At 51.4% G+C, this 14,973-nt stretch overlaps 1 protein-coding gene across 1 annotated transcript; it reads right to left on the reverse strand.

The window, feature by feature from the left end:
• Window positions 1-74: 74 nt before the first annotated feature.
• Window positions 75-5,134, reverse strand: CTSF (cathepsin F). The gene is made up of 14 exons (XM_058689758.1): window positions 4,807-5,134; window positions 4,492-4,590; window positions 4,113-4,197; window positions 3,959-4,020; window positions 3,757-3,832; window positions 3,038-3,151; window positions 2,773-2,918; window positions 2,588-2,684; window positions 2,428-2,508; window positions 1,515-1,634; window positions 1,371-1,435; window positions 1,179-1,269; window positions 715-773; window positions 75-632 (listed from the first exon to the last, which is right to left on the reverse strand). Exons 1-14 carry the CDS (start codon window positions 5,014-5,016, stop codon window positions 558-560), a joined length of 1,380 nt encoding a protein of 459 aa, XP_058545741.1. The 5' UTR covers window positions 5,017-5,134; the 3' UTR covers window positions 75-557.
• Between the last annotated feature and the right edge of the window lie 9,839 nt (window positions 5,135-14,973).

Genomic DNA, 14,973 nt, shown 5'->3' on the forward strand with positions numbered 1-14,973 from the left:
GCTGCCCAACCTTAACCTTCCAGGGATCCCTACCACCCCTCTTTGCCCAAAGGTACTGAACAATCACACCACACTGGGGCCTAGGACACCTCTTTATTGCTGTTAGAAAAAGGTAGTTACAATAGTTTCTCTAGATGTGGAAGGAAACACTGTCCCTAAATCCAGGGGAATTTATAGCATCAGAGGAAAGCCGGGACGGGAAGCCAGAGCCAGCTGAAGACAGAGCTGGGTTTAAGACCAGAATATTTTCTTCCCACCCGTTCCTTATCCAAGCCCAAGGTTCTTGGCCCAGCATCAACTGCAGGGGCATCATCCTTCAGCTCAAGAGCCTCCTAGCTACCACAAGTCTACAAAGGTGCAGCTAGGGAACTTCAGGGTAGGAGTGGGGTGGAGTGGAGAGGGGTAGGGGTTTTGCCCTAGCCCAGTGCCTTCTCACCCTGAGGTAAGCCGGTGGCCATCACTCAGCCAGCTGTGCCTCCTGGGGAGGGGCCTGGACACGCAGGTCAGGCTGAGGAAGGGGCTGCTCTGGTCGGCACCAGGTCCTGTGCTGACGCTCCTCAGTTCACCACGGCCGAGCTGGCCATGGCGTTCACGCCACAGGCCCCGGACCCACGATACAAGTAGTAGTAACCCTGGCAGAGAGGCAGGGGAGCTGGTAAGGGCACTAGGGCAGGATAGGAGCTGGAGAGCCACGGCCAAGGGGACAAGACTCACCTCCTCACCCCAGTCAGTGCCCCAACTGTTCTTGATGGCCCAGAAGGGGATGCCAGAGCCTGAGGAGCAGGGCAGAGGGCAAGGAGTCAGGGCCCCCAGCACTTGGCCCTCTCCCAGTATCTGCTGTAGCCTACTGTGACAGACACTAGGAAAAGAGCAGAAAACAAGACAGGCCCACACCTGCCACCCTCCTGGTGCGGCTCTGGGGCTTGGGGAGGGCACCCGGCCGTCTTCCTCTGGCAGATTATTCATCTGTAACAGTTCAGTTCAACCTTCCACTACCTCAGCTTTGCCATCCACAGAAGGGACGGAGGGCTCCTGCCTGGCCCGTGGCCCAAAGCAGGAGTAGGACAGGGTTCCTAGGCATTCCCTCAATTTCCCCCTCCAAAGGCCCTGAGCTGCTGTGGTCCAATCTCTGCCTGTAGCTGGGGCGGATGGGCAGAGAGGGCGTCAGTGGAACTCACGGTTGCCGTAGCCCACGAGCAGCACTGCATGGTCGATGAGCCAGGGGCTGCAGAGGGGCCGCAGTGGGTGGGAGATCCCGCGGCGGTAGAACTGGGGTGGGGGGGGGAGGTGAGAATAAGGAGTAGGGAGCCAACTCCAAGGAGAAGTGGGAAAGGAGTCAGCAAGAGACAGGCAAGAGACAGGGACCTTACCTGCATGCCAAAGGCATTGATGGCAACCGAGATGGGGCCCTTCTTGGCCAGCCAGGCCGCCAGCTCTGAGACGGGGAGGGACAGCATCAGGGACACACAGGCCCCAGCCCCACCTGGCCTATCCCTACCCTGTCCCTTACTCACTCTGCTCATTCTGGCTCAGCTCTACTGAGTCGTTGATGTAGACCTTGGCCTTCTTTGCAGAGAAACTGCAGGTCTGCAAGTGGCCACTGTAGCTGTAGTCATCCTCTGTCTCCAGCCCTCCTAGGGAATGGTGGGGGTGGGGTGGGGAGGGGAGAGAAAAGGTGGACCCCCGTTTACCATACACTTGTCTTCTGGCCAGGAGCTATAATCAGCCCCTTATATGTGAGGTCTCAAGGTCCTCGTCCATCCCAGACCAAGGCCATGCCCTCTGAACAACAGCCTCTCTCTAGAGATGACAAAACAGAGACTAAGCGGGATGGGGGAGTGACCAGCGAGAAATGTGGCTAAGATGGAACTCAATTCCCAACTTCTGATCTTCATTCATCCTGGCATTCCTGGGACTCTTCACCATGGCTTGCTTGTCCTGCTCAGACAGTCTGTTCCCAATTTGGTCCAGACACCTGCCAGGTCCCCAGTCTCTGTACAGCCACCTCAGTCCCTCAGCCCCTCATCCCTGTGCCACTGCAGCCCACCCCTGAACTGAATTGCCAGTTTAATACCTCTTCTAAAGGGTGAGGTGTGTGCTACTTGGTTTAGTGGTATTACGGAAATACAGACCTCCAAGCAGCAAAAACACCAAGAACCCCTGCTATGCACCGGAAACTTTATATGTATTTCCTCACTTGATACTCAAGGCAATCCTATGAAGTGAGCAAGATCATCCCCATTTCACAGATGAGGCAACCGAGGCTCTCAAAGAGCTGCCTTGCTCAAGGTCTTTGTTAAGGGCCAGCATTAAGACCTGAACCCAGTTCACATGACTTCCATGCTCATATATCTCCCCCTCACAAAGTGACTTCTTTTGGAGGCAAAAGTGGCTCCCACTGCCCATCCTGATCCCATGAATGCATACCCAGATTCTTTATGGCCAAGTAGGCGTTGGAGGGCAAGCCACCCAGGCAGGCCTTGTCCACCTTGTCACAGTCCAAGAGCTCTAGGAGACAGAAGGCTGGTCCTGAGGAGCCCTCTGGAGGGGCTGGGCTGGGGACAGGTATGTAGAGTGGGATGCTCACCCTGCTCAGAGAGGGAGAGCAGGTCCCCCTGTTTTAGGAACCACTGGCCCTCCACATTGCCGGTGACTGAGAAGGCCCAGCAGGAGCCACACATGCCCTGCAAGATACGGACAAAGTCAGGGCTGGGTCCCTTCCCAACCCCAAGGTAGTCTTCATGTCCCACCATTGCTTCTTAGGGGTCCAACCTGATTCTTGACGTTGGTGACAGCCCCCTTGGTCCTCCAGTCCCACTCAGGTGGGGCACGGTCACCAATGGATTTGGCCAGACGCATCATCTTGTTGTGGTTCTCTTTTAGGAGAGGATTCAGATAGATGGTGCGGAACTCCTCCTCTGTGGGCAAAGGTGGGCAGGGGATGGTGGGGAAAAGTATTAGGCAGCCCTGATCCGGGGCTGTGGGAGTAGGCCCTGACTCTTTCAGGCTCCACGAGAGCTCTGGCCACCACTTCTACCTGTAAGGTCACTGAACTTGGTGATCCCATACTGAGCTGTGCCACGGTCCAGTGCCTGGATCTTCTGCGCTCGGACCATGTTGTTGGAAAAGACAGACATGCGCCACTGGGCTTCTAAGAACCAAGGAGCAGGAGAGGAAAGTCTCAGACCCCAGGCAGATCATAAAAGGAGGGGCACTAGGACTAACTAGCACTTGTCTCCCTTGGAAGGAGGTGGGCTCAGGATCAGGCCTGAAGCTCTTTTTAAGGACAGACCCTGGGGAGGGCTGGAGGTGAGGGGAGGCCCAGACCCACAAGTGATGAGCAGGAGGTGTGATCAACTTTGGGGGCAACGCTGGGGTGACGGTATCCTAGGAGTGAAGGCAGAACCAAAATGGTCTCCTAAGGGCATCCTTAGATAGGAGGTCATGGGGAACGGCTACCATGCCAGGGAAGTGGGGGCACCAGCAGAGAAAATCTGGTCTTTGCCCCATTCCACTCTATCCAGAATGATAAAGACCCATGCTTTCTGACCAGGAAAATCAGATGGGAGAAGGGACCAGGTACCTGAGGTAGCTGTCCAGTCCTGGAAGGGTGGGCAAGAACTTGGGGACTTAGGGGTCTCTGAAAGGAGGCACTGCCTCTTGTGTCCTTCCCCTTCCCAACACCAAGATACCAAGTGGGGGGAGGGGAATGTCCTGATCTGATTGGGACAGGTACAGCCAAGGCTGGGTCCTCACCTTCCTGTGTCCCATATGTCCGATTATAGGTGGTAACAAACTCCTTGAAGATTGAAGCCATCTTCACAGAAAAATCCTGGAAAGGCACAGGGGTCTTCACAAGGAGTCCTTCTCAGTTGACCAGGGAGCCCAGGCCAGGGTGAGGGAAAGAGGGGGTAAATAAAGCAGCAGCCAACTTCCTACATGGAAATCGGTTCCTCACCTGGGGTAGGGGGTCCTTGTTCAACAGTGGAAGGACTGAACTTAAAGTCTCATTTCTGTCATCTGAATGGGGTTGGAACAGAGGAGAAATCAAGGCTGAACCCTGAGTGAAGTCTTATCTGAACTATGCCAGTATCCTTGGGCTATCCCAGCACCTGTAACCTTGGTATCCACTGGGCCACAGTCCCGCCTCAGCAGCATGTGTTTTCCCAGCTCATCCAGGACTTCAAAGCTGCAGAGCTGGAGGGAGAGGAGGAAGCGAGTCTGGGGGCTGGTATGGGAACAAGGCCTTGGCAAGATGCAGCTGGAAGGTCCTCAGGTGAAGACCGCCTCCAAGGCAATCACCCCCACAGTGTAGAGTGAGGCACACCCAGCACCCTGTCACCACCACCCCCCTTTAGAGCATTTCAGTCTCTAGCCTTCAGGGCCTGTGAAGTGACTCAACGCTGGATAGTTGGTGCCTCTCATCCCTTCCCCTTGACTTGACCCAGACGCATTGTGGGGGCGGGGAATTACAGGAGCCCCGGCACTCACCAGGGTTTTCTTGGACACCGGGAGCTGGCACACCGTGGGGTCGTTGCAGGGAGGCTCCTCCAGGGTCGCCTTCAGGGAGTACAGGGACCCCTCGCCCGCCTGGATGGAGGGGCGGGTGAAGGAGGCACATCCATTCCCTCCTCAGCCCGTCCTTCCCACGACCCCGCCGTACCCCCTTCCCTTTCCCCGATTACCAGAGGTTCGTCTCTCGGGCGTCCAGCGCCCACACCCCTGGTCCAGACCAAAGTTGCCAACCCACTGACCGGGGCCCCGCGCACCCGCACTGGGGAGCCCCCGCCCCCGGCGCGTCCTCACCCGGCGGACGCGACCGCGCACGGCCCCCAGCGCCGCCCGCGACCCGGCAGCCCGGCCGCGGTTGTACATCTCCAGGGCGAAGCGGGCGGGCCCCAGTAGCTCCGGGTACGCCGCCTCCCGGGCCCGAGCGTCGGCTGCTCGGTGGGGCGGGGCGGGAGAGGCGCCGGGGAGCAACCCCAGCAGCGACAGCAGCGGCAGCCAGGGCGCCATGGCGAGGGCGAAGCCGGAGGCCCGGACGCACCGACGGACAGACCGGGACCAACCGACGGGGCGGAGCGGCCCGCGGCCAGAGGGGCCGGCGTCCCTCCCCCGATCCCGGGGCGGCGGGGCGCCGGCCAACGGGCGCGGGTCCCGGGCGCCTGCGCACTCGGTTATTTACGTGAGGCACGTGGGGCGCGCTGGTCGCAAGGCGGATTGGAGCCACAGCGGGGAGGGGAAAGGGAACGGGGAGGAGATGGGGAGGGGGCGGGGAGAGGTAGGGTGGGGGGCGGGAGGAGGGGGTACAACGCAGCCTGGCAGCAGTTCTGTACGTAGACCCATGGCCCGCGCTGCAGTCCTGGAATAATCCTTTTAGGTCTTAGAGCTATTGTTTGGGGAGAGGAACGGACGCTAGCCTGAGAATGAAAATGGTAACTAACATTTATTGCGTGCTTATTGTATGTTACTCATTATATCCCATCTCCCTTTTATCGTTGTAGCAATCCGTGAAGTAGGTATTATCCTCATTTTATAATTGAGGAAATAGAAGCTTAGCGAGATTAAATGGTTTACTAAACACCCGGTAAGTGACAGAGCTGGACTTGAACCTGGAGAGTTGGCTTTAGAACCTGGGTTCACGGCTCAGTTGCCCCTCTTTGAGGCCCCTTTGCCAATCAGCAAAATGGCAGGTAATCTCCCCTGGACTGGCTGTGCCTCAGGCCATTGTGCGGATCAAGCACAAACATGCAAGCATTAGGTAACTACTAAAGGAAGGTGGGAGGTTGTCTTTGGTTCATTCAAGCGTTCACAGCTGTGTTCCAGGGCCTGGTAAGAGGATGCATGAACAGATGCATTAGGCATAGTGTTCACTGCTTGGAGCTCCCACTCTAGTGAGAGCCAGATGAGAAAGAGAAATTGTCCCACAAGGTGTTCCCAGCTAGGGAGAGAAGCAGGGAAGTGAGAGTTTAAGGGAATTGAGGAAATCCCAGAAGGGGATGGAGGGTGTGTGGGCTTGGAGAGTGTGAAGAACTAATATCAAAGGTCACCTGATCCAAATCTGACTTGTTACAGCAGCAGAGGTCTAAAAAGGTGAAGTGACTGTCCAGCTACTCAGAAATAAGTGCTGAAGCCAGACCAGGGCCAGCTTTGAGCTCCTTCCTGGCTGTGGTCTGAGAGGGCATGGCCTGAAGGATTCCAGCAGATACTTTTCTCTCCCAGTTATGCTGTTCCCAGTTTAAGCTCCCGGGGGCTCCCCTTGTGTGTCTTACAGGAGACAGTCCCAGATCCTTAATGCGGCTTCCCAAGCCCCTCGAGGTTCCATCTTGCCTGAGTCCTTACCCTGTGCCTCACACTTGAAACCCCAGCCTCGATCTATTTGCATCTCCTCAGAAGTTCAAGGTCAGGCACACCTCGGAAGCTTCACACTGCTCTTCCCTCTGCCCAACACCCAGACATCTTTCAGTTCTCAGTTGAGAGGACACTTCCAACAGGAAGCCATCCTTGATCCACCCCACTGCCCCTGGCCGGACTAGCCGCCACTGTCGCTGTACTCCTAGATGCCAAGCCCTGTGAACTTCCTTTCATGCTGGACTGCAATTTCCTCTTCACTTGTGGATGTCTTCCAGTTGGCCAGGAGCTTGTAAGGGCTGGGACCTTGTCCTGCTCACTGCTGTTTCCTCAACACATAGTACAGCGCCGGGCACAAAACCTGCGTAATAAATGTTTGTTGAATGAATTAGTGACTCCTTTGGCATGCCCCGGAGTGGGCATGATGTCACCCAACTGTTGTTTAATGCATAGCTTCACTTTCTAGAAGGATAAATGGTGTTACTATGGCTAGAAGAATCTCGGAAACGCCTGCTATCGTTGACCCAGGCCTCCTACCTGTGTCTACGGAAGATCACATACCCACGCTCACACACACTTCATCTCCTGAGAGGTCTGAGGCTGAATGAATTTAAAATAGGGATTTCTAAGGCACCAGCAGAAGCCATGGGCTTTTCTTAGACTCAGGATAACAGAAATCCACATTGGCCTTCGTGGGAAACAGTCATCTTCCTCAAAGTTTGTTCCCTTGACACTGGAGCCACTTGACAAGTGTCTGGGGTGGGGGGGGGGGGGGAAGGGTGGCTCAATTTCTCACCAGAGTGAGGCAAGAGAGCATATTTTTTTTTTTTTAATTTTTAATGTTTATTTATTCTTGAGACAGAGAGAGACAGAGCATGAACAGGGGAGGAGCAGAGAGAGAGGGAGACACAGAATCTGAAACAGGCTCCAGGCTCTGAGCTGTCAGCACAGAGCCCGACGCGGGGCTCGAACTCACAGACTGTGAGATCATGACCTGAGCCGAAGTCAGACGCTTAACCGACCAAGCCACTCAGGCGCCCCGAGCATAATTATAATTAACAGAGTGGGTGGAGGTGAGGCATATTTTTTTAAGGAGCACATATGTTCCCTTGGGCAATTCTCACAACAACCTGGAAGGGAAATCTCACCAGGGAGGAAGCTGATGGGACCTCCTGAGAGAAAAAGCTGAGTTTTCTTTGCTCCTTTTCCTCCTTCTCTTCATGCCAGAACCCACACCCCCACCTTACATATGCCTTAAAATGTGTCCTCCTTGTGAAGGTTGAGGAGTTCATGATTTCTTTGGAGTCTTCCAGCATGAGAGATAACAGCTAAGGAGTAACTGGGAGGGGCCATACACTTCCAGACCCCTGACTCAGGGCCTGAATGAGTTAAGGAGGACGCCTGAGCACTTGTCCTCGCCCCATCAGTTCCTGGACGCCTGGTGGGAGGCGAGGACCAGATCACAAGCAAAGACGAGACTCATGCTCCTTTTTTCCTTTCCAAGCCTCCCCGGGCACTGCATCTGTATCTGCTCTTTATGTTCAGTAAACTGTGCTTTCGCCTGCTGCTGGCCCGTGTTTGGTTTCCATCCCGCATGAAGCCAAGGACCCTCTTGGCTGGTCCTGCAGGAGACACCCCTCTGGGTCCTCGGACCCGGCCTGCCTGCATCGAAACCGGGGGCATGCCAACACTCAGAAGCTGAGGATGGAAGAGGGAGGCCACAGAGGACACTGGGAAGAAGACGACATTGGACAAGAAGGGGATGTCAACAGAGTGGGAGAAGAGAGTGCATCTCAAGGAAAGGAAGTGGCCGGCTACGTCGAATGCCACGGGAAAGGCAATATAACGAGGAGAGACACGTGACCTTTGGATTGGCTGACAGGTAGGTCACCGGAGCCCTCACTAACGACAGTGGGTTGAGGGGAGAATCTGAGAAATGTGGACATGGCTGGAGACAAGGATCTCAGGAAGTTTTGCCGTGGAGGAGAGTAGAGAAATGGGGTGGTAGCTAGCCAGGTAAGAGGCATCAGGCATCGGAAGAGTATTTTTTTTTTTTTTTAACCTTTGTTCATTTTTGAGACAGAGAGAGACAGAGCATGAATGGGGGAGGGTCAGAGAGAGGGAGATACAGAATCTGAAACAGGCTCCAGGCTCCGAGCTGTCAGCACAGAGCCCGACGCGGGGCTCGAACTCACGGACCGCGAGATCATGACCTGAGCCGAAGTCGGACGCTTAACCGACTGAGCCACCCAGGCGCCCCCGGAAGAGTATTTTTTAAGATACGAGACACTCGAGCATGCTTATGGGTTGGTGCGAATGACCAAATGGAAAGGGGGATATTGATGATTTAGGAGAAAGAGGAGACAGTGGCAGGAGCAAAGGGATCAGGAGGTGAGGGGTTGTATATTAGTTATCTGTTACTGTGTGAAACATGATCACAAAATGAACGGCCAGGCCTGCAGTCTCATGGGAGGCTGGCCTCGGGAAGAATCTGCTCGGAAGCTCAGTGGTTAATGGCAGCATTCGGTTCCTTGAGGACTGCCAGACTGAGGCCTCAGTTGTTTGCTGGCTGATGGCTATCAGCTGCCCCCAGTTTTTTCCCGTGTGGGCCTTCCCAACATGGCCACTTGCTTCCTCAAAGCCAGTAAGGGGAAGTAAAGATATTGCAATCTTGTATACTCACATACACATAATCTGGTGTCTGTCCACTCTGCTGCACTCTACTGGTTTTGGAGGAAGTCACAGGTGCTTCTCACACTCGAGGGGGGAGGGGAGAGCCTACACAAAGATGTGGACACCAGGAGGTGGGGGTCATCGGGGTCACTTGAGCATCTGTTCTGGTGTTCCCCAGAAGAGCGCCCCACACATAAAAATATTAACAACATATTAAACAAAGGCAAAAGAAAAAAATTAAATTTCCTTACAACTTACAGCCCATGGGGAAGTACTTGACACAGGCAGAGTGAACTTCCTCAAGAAGTTCAGCTACCTCTGGGGCACCTGGGTGGCTCAGTTGGTTAAATGTCTGACTCTTGATTTCGGCTTGGGTCACGATCTTGTGGTTTGTGAGTTACATACCCTTGTCGGACTCCCCGCTGGCAGTGCAGAGACTGCTTGGGATTCTCTCCCTCTCTCTCTCTCTCTCTCTCTCTGCCCCACCCCCTCTTTGATAGCTTTTTGCTCTCTGGTGTAACAAGATATTCCTGGCTCCAGGCATTTCTGGATCAAAGATTATGCACCTTTTACACTTAAATTTTGATGAAATCCAATTTATCATATTTCTTATTTTATAGATCACGCTTTTGGTGTCATATCTAAGAAAATTGTCCCAACCTGAAACTAATGTCACATAGTATGTCAATTATACTTCAGTAATAATTTACGAAAAGATAATCGTCCCTGAGATGAAAATTATTTACTGTTTTCTTTTTAGAAATTTCATAGTTTAAGCACTTATACTTAAGTTAGCTTTTCTATACTCCACAGTTTTGATTACAGCATGTCTGCAGTCTAGATTGGTTTTTTTTTTTAATTTTTAATGTTTATTTATTTTTGAGAGAGAGAGAGAGAGAGAGCATGTGAGCAGGGGAGGGGCAGAGAGAGAGGGAGACACAGAATCCAAAGCAGGCTCCAGGCTTTGAGCTGTCAGCACCGAGCCGGATGTGGGGCTCAAAGTCATGAAATGTAAGATCATGACCTGAGGTAAAGTCAGACACTTAACAGACTGAGCCACCCAGGTGCCCCTATTTAGACACAGGAGAATGAAGTGTACTACGAAAAGAGCAAAACTACAGAGAGTAGAAACTGAAAGTCACCCTTGTATACATTGTTATTTACTCATCAAGAAATCTAGATTAAGGGTACCTGGGTGGCTCAGTTGGTTAGGGCTCCCGTCAAGATTTCAGGATTCATGGGTTCGAGCCCTGCATGGGGCTCCGTATTTGGAACCTGCTTGGGATTCTCTCTCTGCCCCTCCCCCAATCATTCTCATGCTCGCGCTCTCTCTCTCTCTCTCTCTCTCTCTCTCTCTCTCTCTCTCTCAAAATAAATAAACTTAAATTTTTTTTTTAAAAGCTCAGCTGCCTCAATGTTAACATGTTGCTGCAGGCAAAAAGCAACAGGCAACCTTAGCTTGACATTAGCCCAACCACCAGGATCCTGTAAAAAATTCCTTGGGAAACTTCCTTTATCTCTCTCTCCCCGATCATCCTCCAAGCATATGGTGCACTGACACACTTCTGAAGGGTCTCGTGACTAGAATTTTACTAGGCAGTAGTAAATGACCTTTTCCCAACAACAGCTAGCCCTAACCCCCTCCCAACTTGAAGGTATAAAATCATCCACTCTCACCACCCCACTGCACCTCTTTCTGCTCACAGGTCCTGTCCCCATAGTTTAATAAAAACACCCTTTTTGCACCGAAGACGTCTCAAGAATTCTTTCTTGACCATTCACTCCTGAACCCCCACATTTCCCATCAGGAGGAAACTCAGGCAACAAGAGAATCCGTAACTTGCCCAAGTTGCAGAAATGGTAAATGGAAGCTGGGTTTGAAACCAGTCCTAATACCAGTAAGGATTCTGCTTCTCACACCGGCCTCTGCAGACCCCTCAGGGCTATTGAAAGCATAAAGGGAGCGTTTTTCCTCCAAGCAGGCGAAATGGACTAAGAAATAGACTAAGGGATCTGTACCTCCTAAGGGAGGTACAGGGTGTGGGGGAGGGAGGGGAAAGGCATTGACAATGGAGGTACAGGGTGTGGGGGAGGGGGGGGGAAGGCATTGACAATGCAAGGTCCCAGGTTCTGTTTCAGGAGGTCTAGGTAAGGAATTTGGAACATGTGGTCAATCTTAGGAGCACTCATGTTTGAAAAAGTATGCTTTTCATACTTTTTTAATTTTTTAAATATTTTAAAAATATTTTATATTAAAATTAAATTAAATATATATTAAATTTATTAAATATATTAAATATATATTAAAATTAAATATATTTTTTAATATTTTATTGATTATTTTTAATTGTTTTTAGTATTTATTTTTGTTTTGCTTTGTTTTAATTTTTTTTAAACATTTATTTATTTTTGAGACAGAGAGAGACAGAGCATGAACGGGGGAAGGGCAGAGAGAGAGGGACACAGAATCGGAAGCAGGCTCCAGGCTCCGAGCCATCAGCCCAGAGCCCGACGTGGGGCTCGAACTCACGGACTGCGAGATCGTGACCTGAGCTGAAGTTGGACGCTTAACCGACTGAGCCACCCAGGCGCCCCATTTAGTATTAATTTTTTTTTTCAACTTTTTTTTTTTTTTTTAAATTTATTTTTGGGACAGAGAGAGACAGAGCATGAACGGGGGAGGGGCAGAGAGAGAGGGAGACACAGAATCGGAAACAGGCTCCAGGCTCCGAGCCATCAGCCCAGAGCCTGACGCGGGGCTCGAACTCACGGACCGCGAGATCGTGACCTGGCTGAAGTCGGACGCTTAACCGACTGCGCCACCCAGGCGCCCCTTAGTATTTATTTTTGAAAGACAGAGAGAGACAGAGCACGAGTGGGGGAGGGGCAGAGAGCGAGGGAGAGAGAGAATCTGAAGCAGGCTCTAGGCTCTGAGCTGCCAGCACAGAGCCCGATGCGGGGCTGGAACTCCCAAACCGCGAGATCACGACCTAAACTGAAGCTGGACACTTAACTGACTGAGCCGCCCTGGTGCCCCTAGAACATAAATTTAAAATGAACTTCATCCTTTGGGGCGCCTGGGTGGCTCAGTGGGTTAAGCGTCCGACTTCGGCCTAGGTCATGATGTTGGGGTCCTCCAGCGGTCAGTGAGTTTGAGCCCCCTGTCGGGCTCTGTGCTGACAGCAGGCCTGGAGCCTGCTTCAGATTGTCTCCCTCTCTCCCTCCCCCACCCACACTCTGTCTCTCAAAAACGAATAAACGTTAAAACAACTTTTTTTAAGTTTATGTTCTATTAGGCACGTCCCAATTATTTGAGACGATGTGCCAAACTTGCAGCACCTCTTTTAAGACCTGAATTTTCAGGGGCGCCTGGGTGGCGCAGTCGGTTAAGCGTCCGACTTCAGCCAGGTCACGATCTCGCGGTCCGTGAGTTCGAGCCCCGCGTCAGGCTCTGGGCTGATGGCTCGGAGCCTGGAGCCTGTTTCCGATTCTGTGTCTCCCTCTCTCTCTGCCCCTCCCCCGTTCATGCTCTGTCTCTCTCTGTCCCAAAAATAAATAAAAAACGTTGAAAAAAAAAATTAAAAAAAAAAAAAAGACCTGAATTTTCAGTGAAATGGCAGCTGCTTACATCTCACCCCTAAGTCTGAGACCAAGGGGTTTATTTCACCCTCTTCTGCCACTGGAGTTTGAGAAGGTCCGCACCATGTATTCCGCCCAGGCAAATGCTGCCCAGAAATGAGAGCATCTAGGAGATGACCCAATACACAGGTCACAACCAGATGGAACTGACCTTCCTAGGACAAGGGAGCAAATAGCAGGGTTTCCTTCCAGCAATGTTTTATGAGAACGACAATTAACAACTATACGGTCTGAACTCATTCCAGACCCCTCCGACCCACCTCCTGACTTTTGAGAATGGTGGACAACTTACAGAAACGTTACCCAGTAAGTGAGATACTTGGGTTTCTTCAGCCTTGGTTCCCCGTGACAACAGAAATCTTCTGGGACTGGGAGGTGGAAGACAGTGAGGAGGGATTAGAAAAGATGGCAAAACTCACAGGCTTTAGAGTCAAATTGACTCACCTGGGTTCTCATTCTGGTTCTGCCACTTCGGATTGGCTCTGTGTCTATGAGCAAGTTACTTCACCTGCCCGAGACTTTTTTGTAGAAGTAGGAAGATAGAAATGTACCTCATTTATCACATCAGTTCTAACCTTCTAGCGAAAAACAAAACAAAAAAAGAAAAACAAACTAAAACCAAACGACTTGCAGAGAATGCTGAAGGGAGGGATAAAGAAGTGAGAGTGTGGGAGCCCAGGTCTTTGGGAGGGCCCCGAAAGAGGAGAAGACCATCAAAGCAAAGTTTAGGCATCGGGGTTTTAACAGATCAGAGGTCTCAAAGGCAGATCTGCTGTCCCTGGAAATTGGGATTTGGGAATTTGTAGGGGCACTTTTGGTTTTCACTTTGATGGGGCTCTTCTGGTCCTTAGCAGACGGGGACCAGAGATTCCTAACATCCTTCAGTGTTTGGGACAGACCCACATTACCGAGAATTCTTCCATGTCCTGCACAAGTTTCTAATGTCCCACTGGTTATTTATATGTAAGTGGAAAAAAAAACGTGTTGAGGGGCGCCTGGGTGGTTCAGTCGGTTAAGTGTCCGACTTCGGCTCAGGTCATGATCTCACGGTTCGTGAGTTTGAACCCTGCATTGGGCTCTTGTGCTGACAGCTCAGAGCCTGGAGCCTGCTTCAGATTCTGTGTCTCCCTTGCTCTCTGCCCTTCCCCGCTCGCACGTTCTCTCTCTCTCTCTCTCTCTCTCTCTCAAAAAAAGACATAAAAAAAAAAAGAAAAAGAAAAAAACCTGTTGATAATCCTCTGCACCGAGACCCTTAACTTTTTGTATGTACACACATAATATTACATGCATAGCTTTAGTACACACTGAATTATTCAAGAATTCTACTGAAGCATTTATTACGAGAATTTCCCTTGTATGAATCCAGATCTTTACAAAAGACATTCACCGTTTCAGAAGATTGTGTCTCTGTAGGCAACACGAGTCTGTATTTGGAGCCATCCCAGTTCACAATGATGGCTTCAGTTATGTCTTCTCATGTGATCCTGACTGAGCACGTGCATGTGGAAATGCAGGTTTCTGTAGCACAAATTACTTTCACTTCATTTTTCCTTGATTTTTAAAATGATGTGGGTAGATAGGATATTATCTATAAATTTCACTTCATTCATTAAAAAATATAGACCAAGTGCATGCTATGTATTAGGCACTATCTAGATGCTGGGGATGTGACAGGGCATTGCAAAATATTTGTTGTTAAAAGGCCTGTTGGACACAGTCAAGATCCACTGGTAGGCTAAACTGGATTTTAATCCTAGCCCCACAACCATTGACTAGTATGTGACTTGAGACACATCTTTTCACCTCTCTGAGCCTCAGCGTCCTTGTAGACTGAATGAGATCAAGCCTCCCGGAATATGTGCTCATTGAATGGGAGCTGTCAGCATTATTACTATGCAAATCGATTTCTTTATGGCATCGGTGTACTAAAACCATTTTCTCTTGCTCAGATAATTCCTCAAACTCCATTGCCTAGCTATCTCTGTATTTTGAGGCTCCTCCTCTCCCTCCGGGCTCTAAGTCGTCCAGAATCCCCAGTGATTTATTCAGTGCCAAACAGAGTGGTGGGGCCTGATTTTTGAGGGCCCTGGCTCTGGGCGACGTCTTCCGGTACCACTCAGGGCCCCGGAGTGGGAGTCCACTGCTGTTGTGACGCATCATCGCCACGCGGTGGCGCTGTTGAGGTTTGGTCCTGGACGTTGCGAGCGTCACCATCCCGGCAAGAACTTCAGGGACGCCTATTCCTGTGCCTGCCCACCTCTCACGCAACCACTGTCTTCCCAAGCATGATTGCTGGGCTAGGAAGGCAGG

This window comes from Neofelis nebulosa, chromosome 10 (assembly GCF_028018385.1).
Source record: "Neofelis nebulosa isolate mNeoNeb1 chromosome 10, mNeoNeb1.pri, whole genome shotgun sequence".
Taxonomy (NCBI): domain Eukaryota; kingdom Metazoa; phylum Chordata; class Mammalia; order Carnivora; family Felidae; genus Neofelis; species Neofelis nebulosa.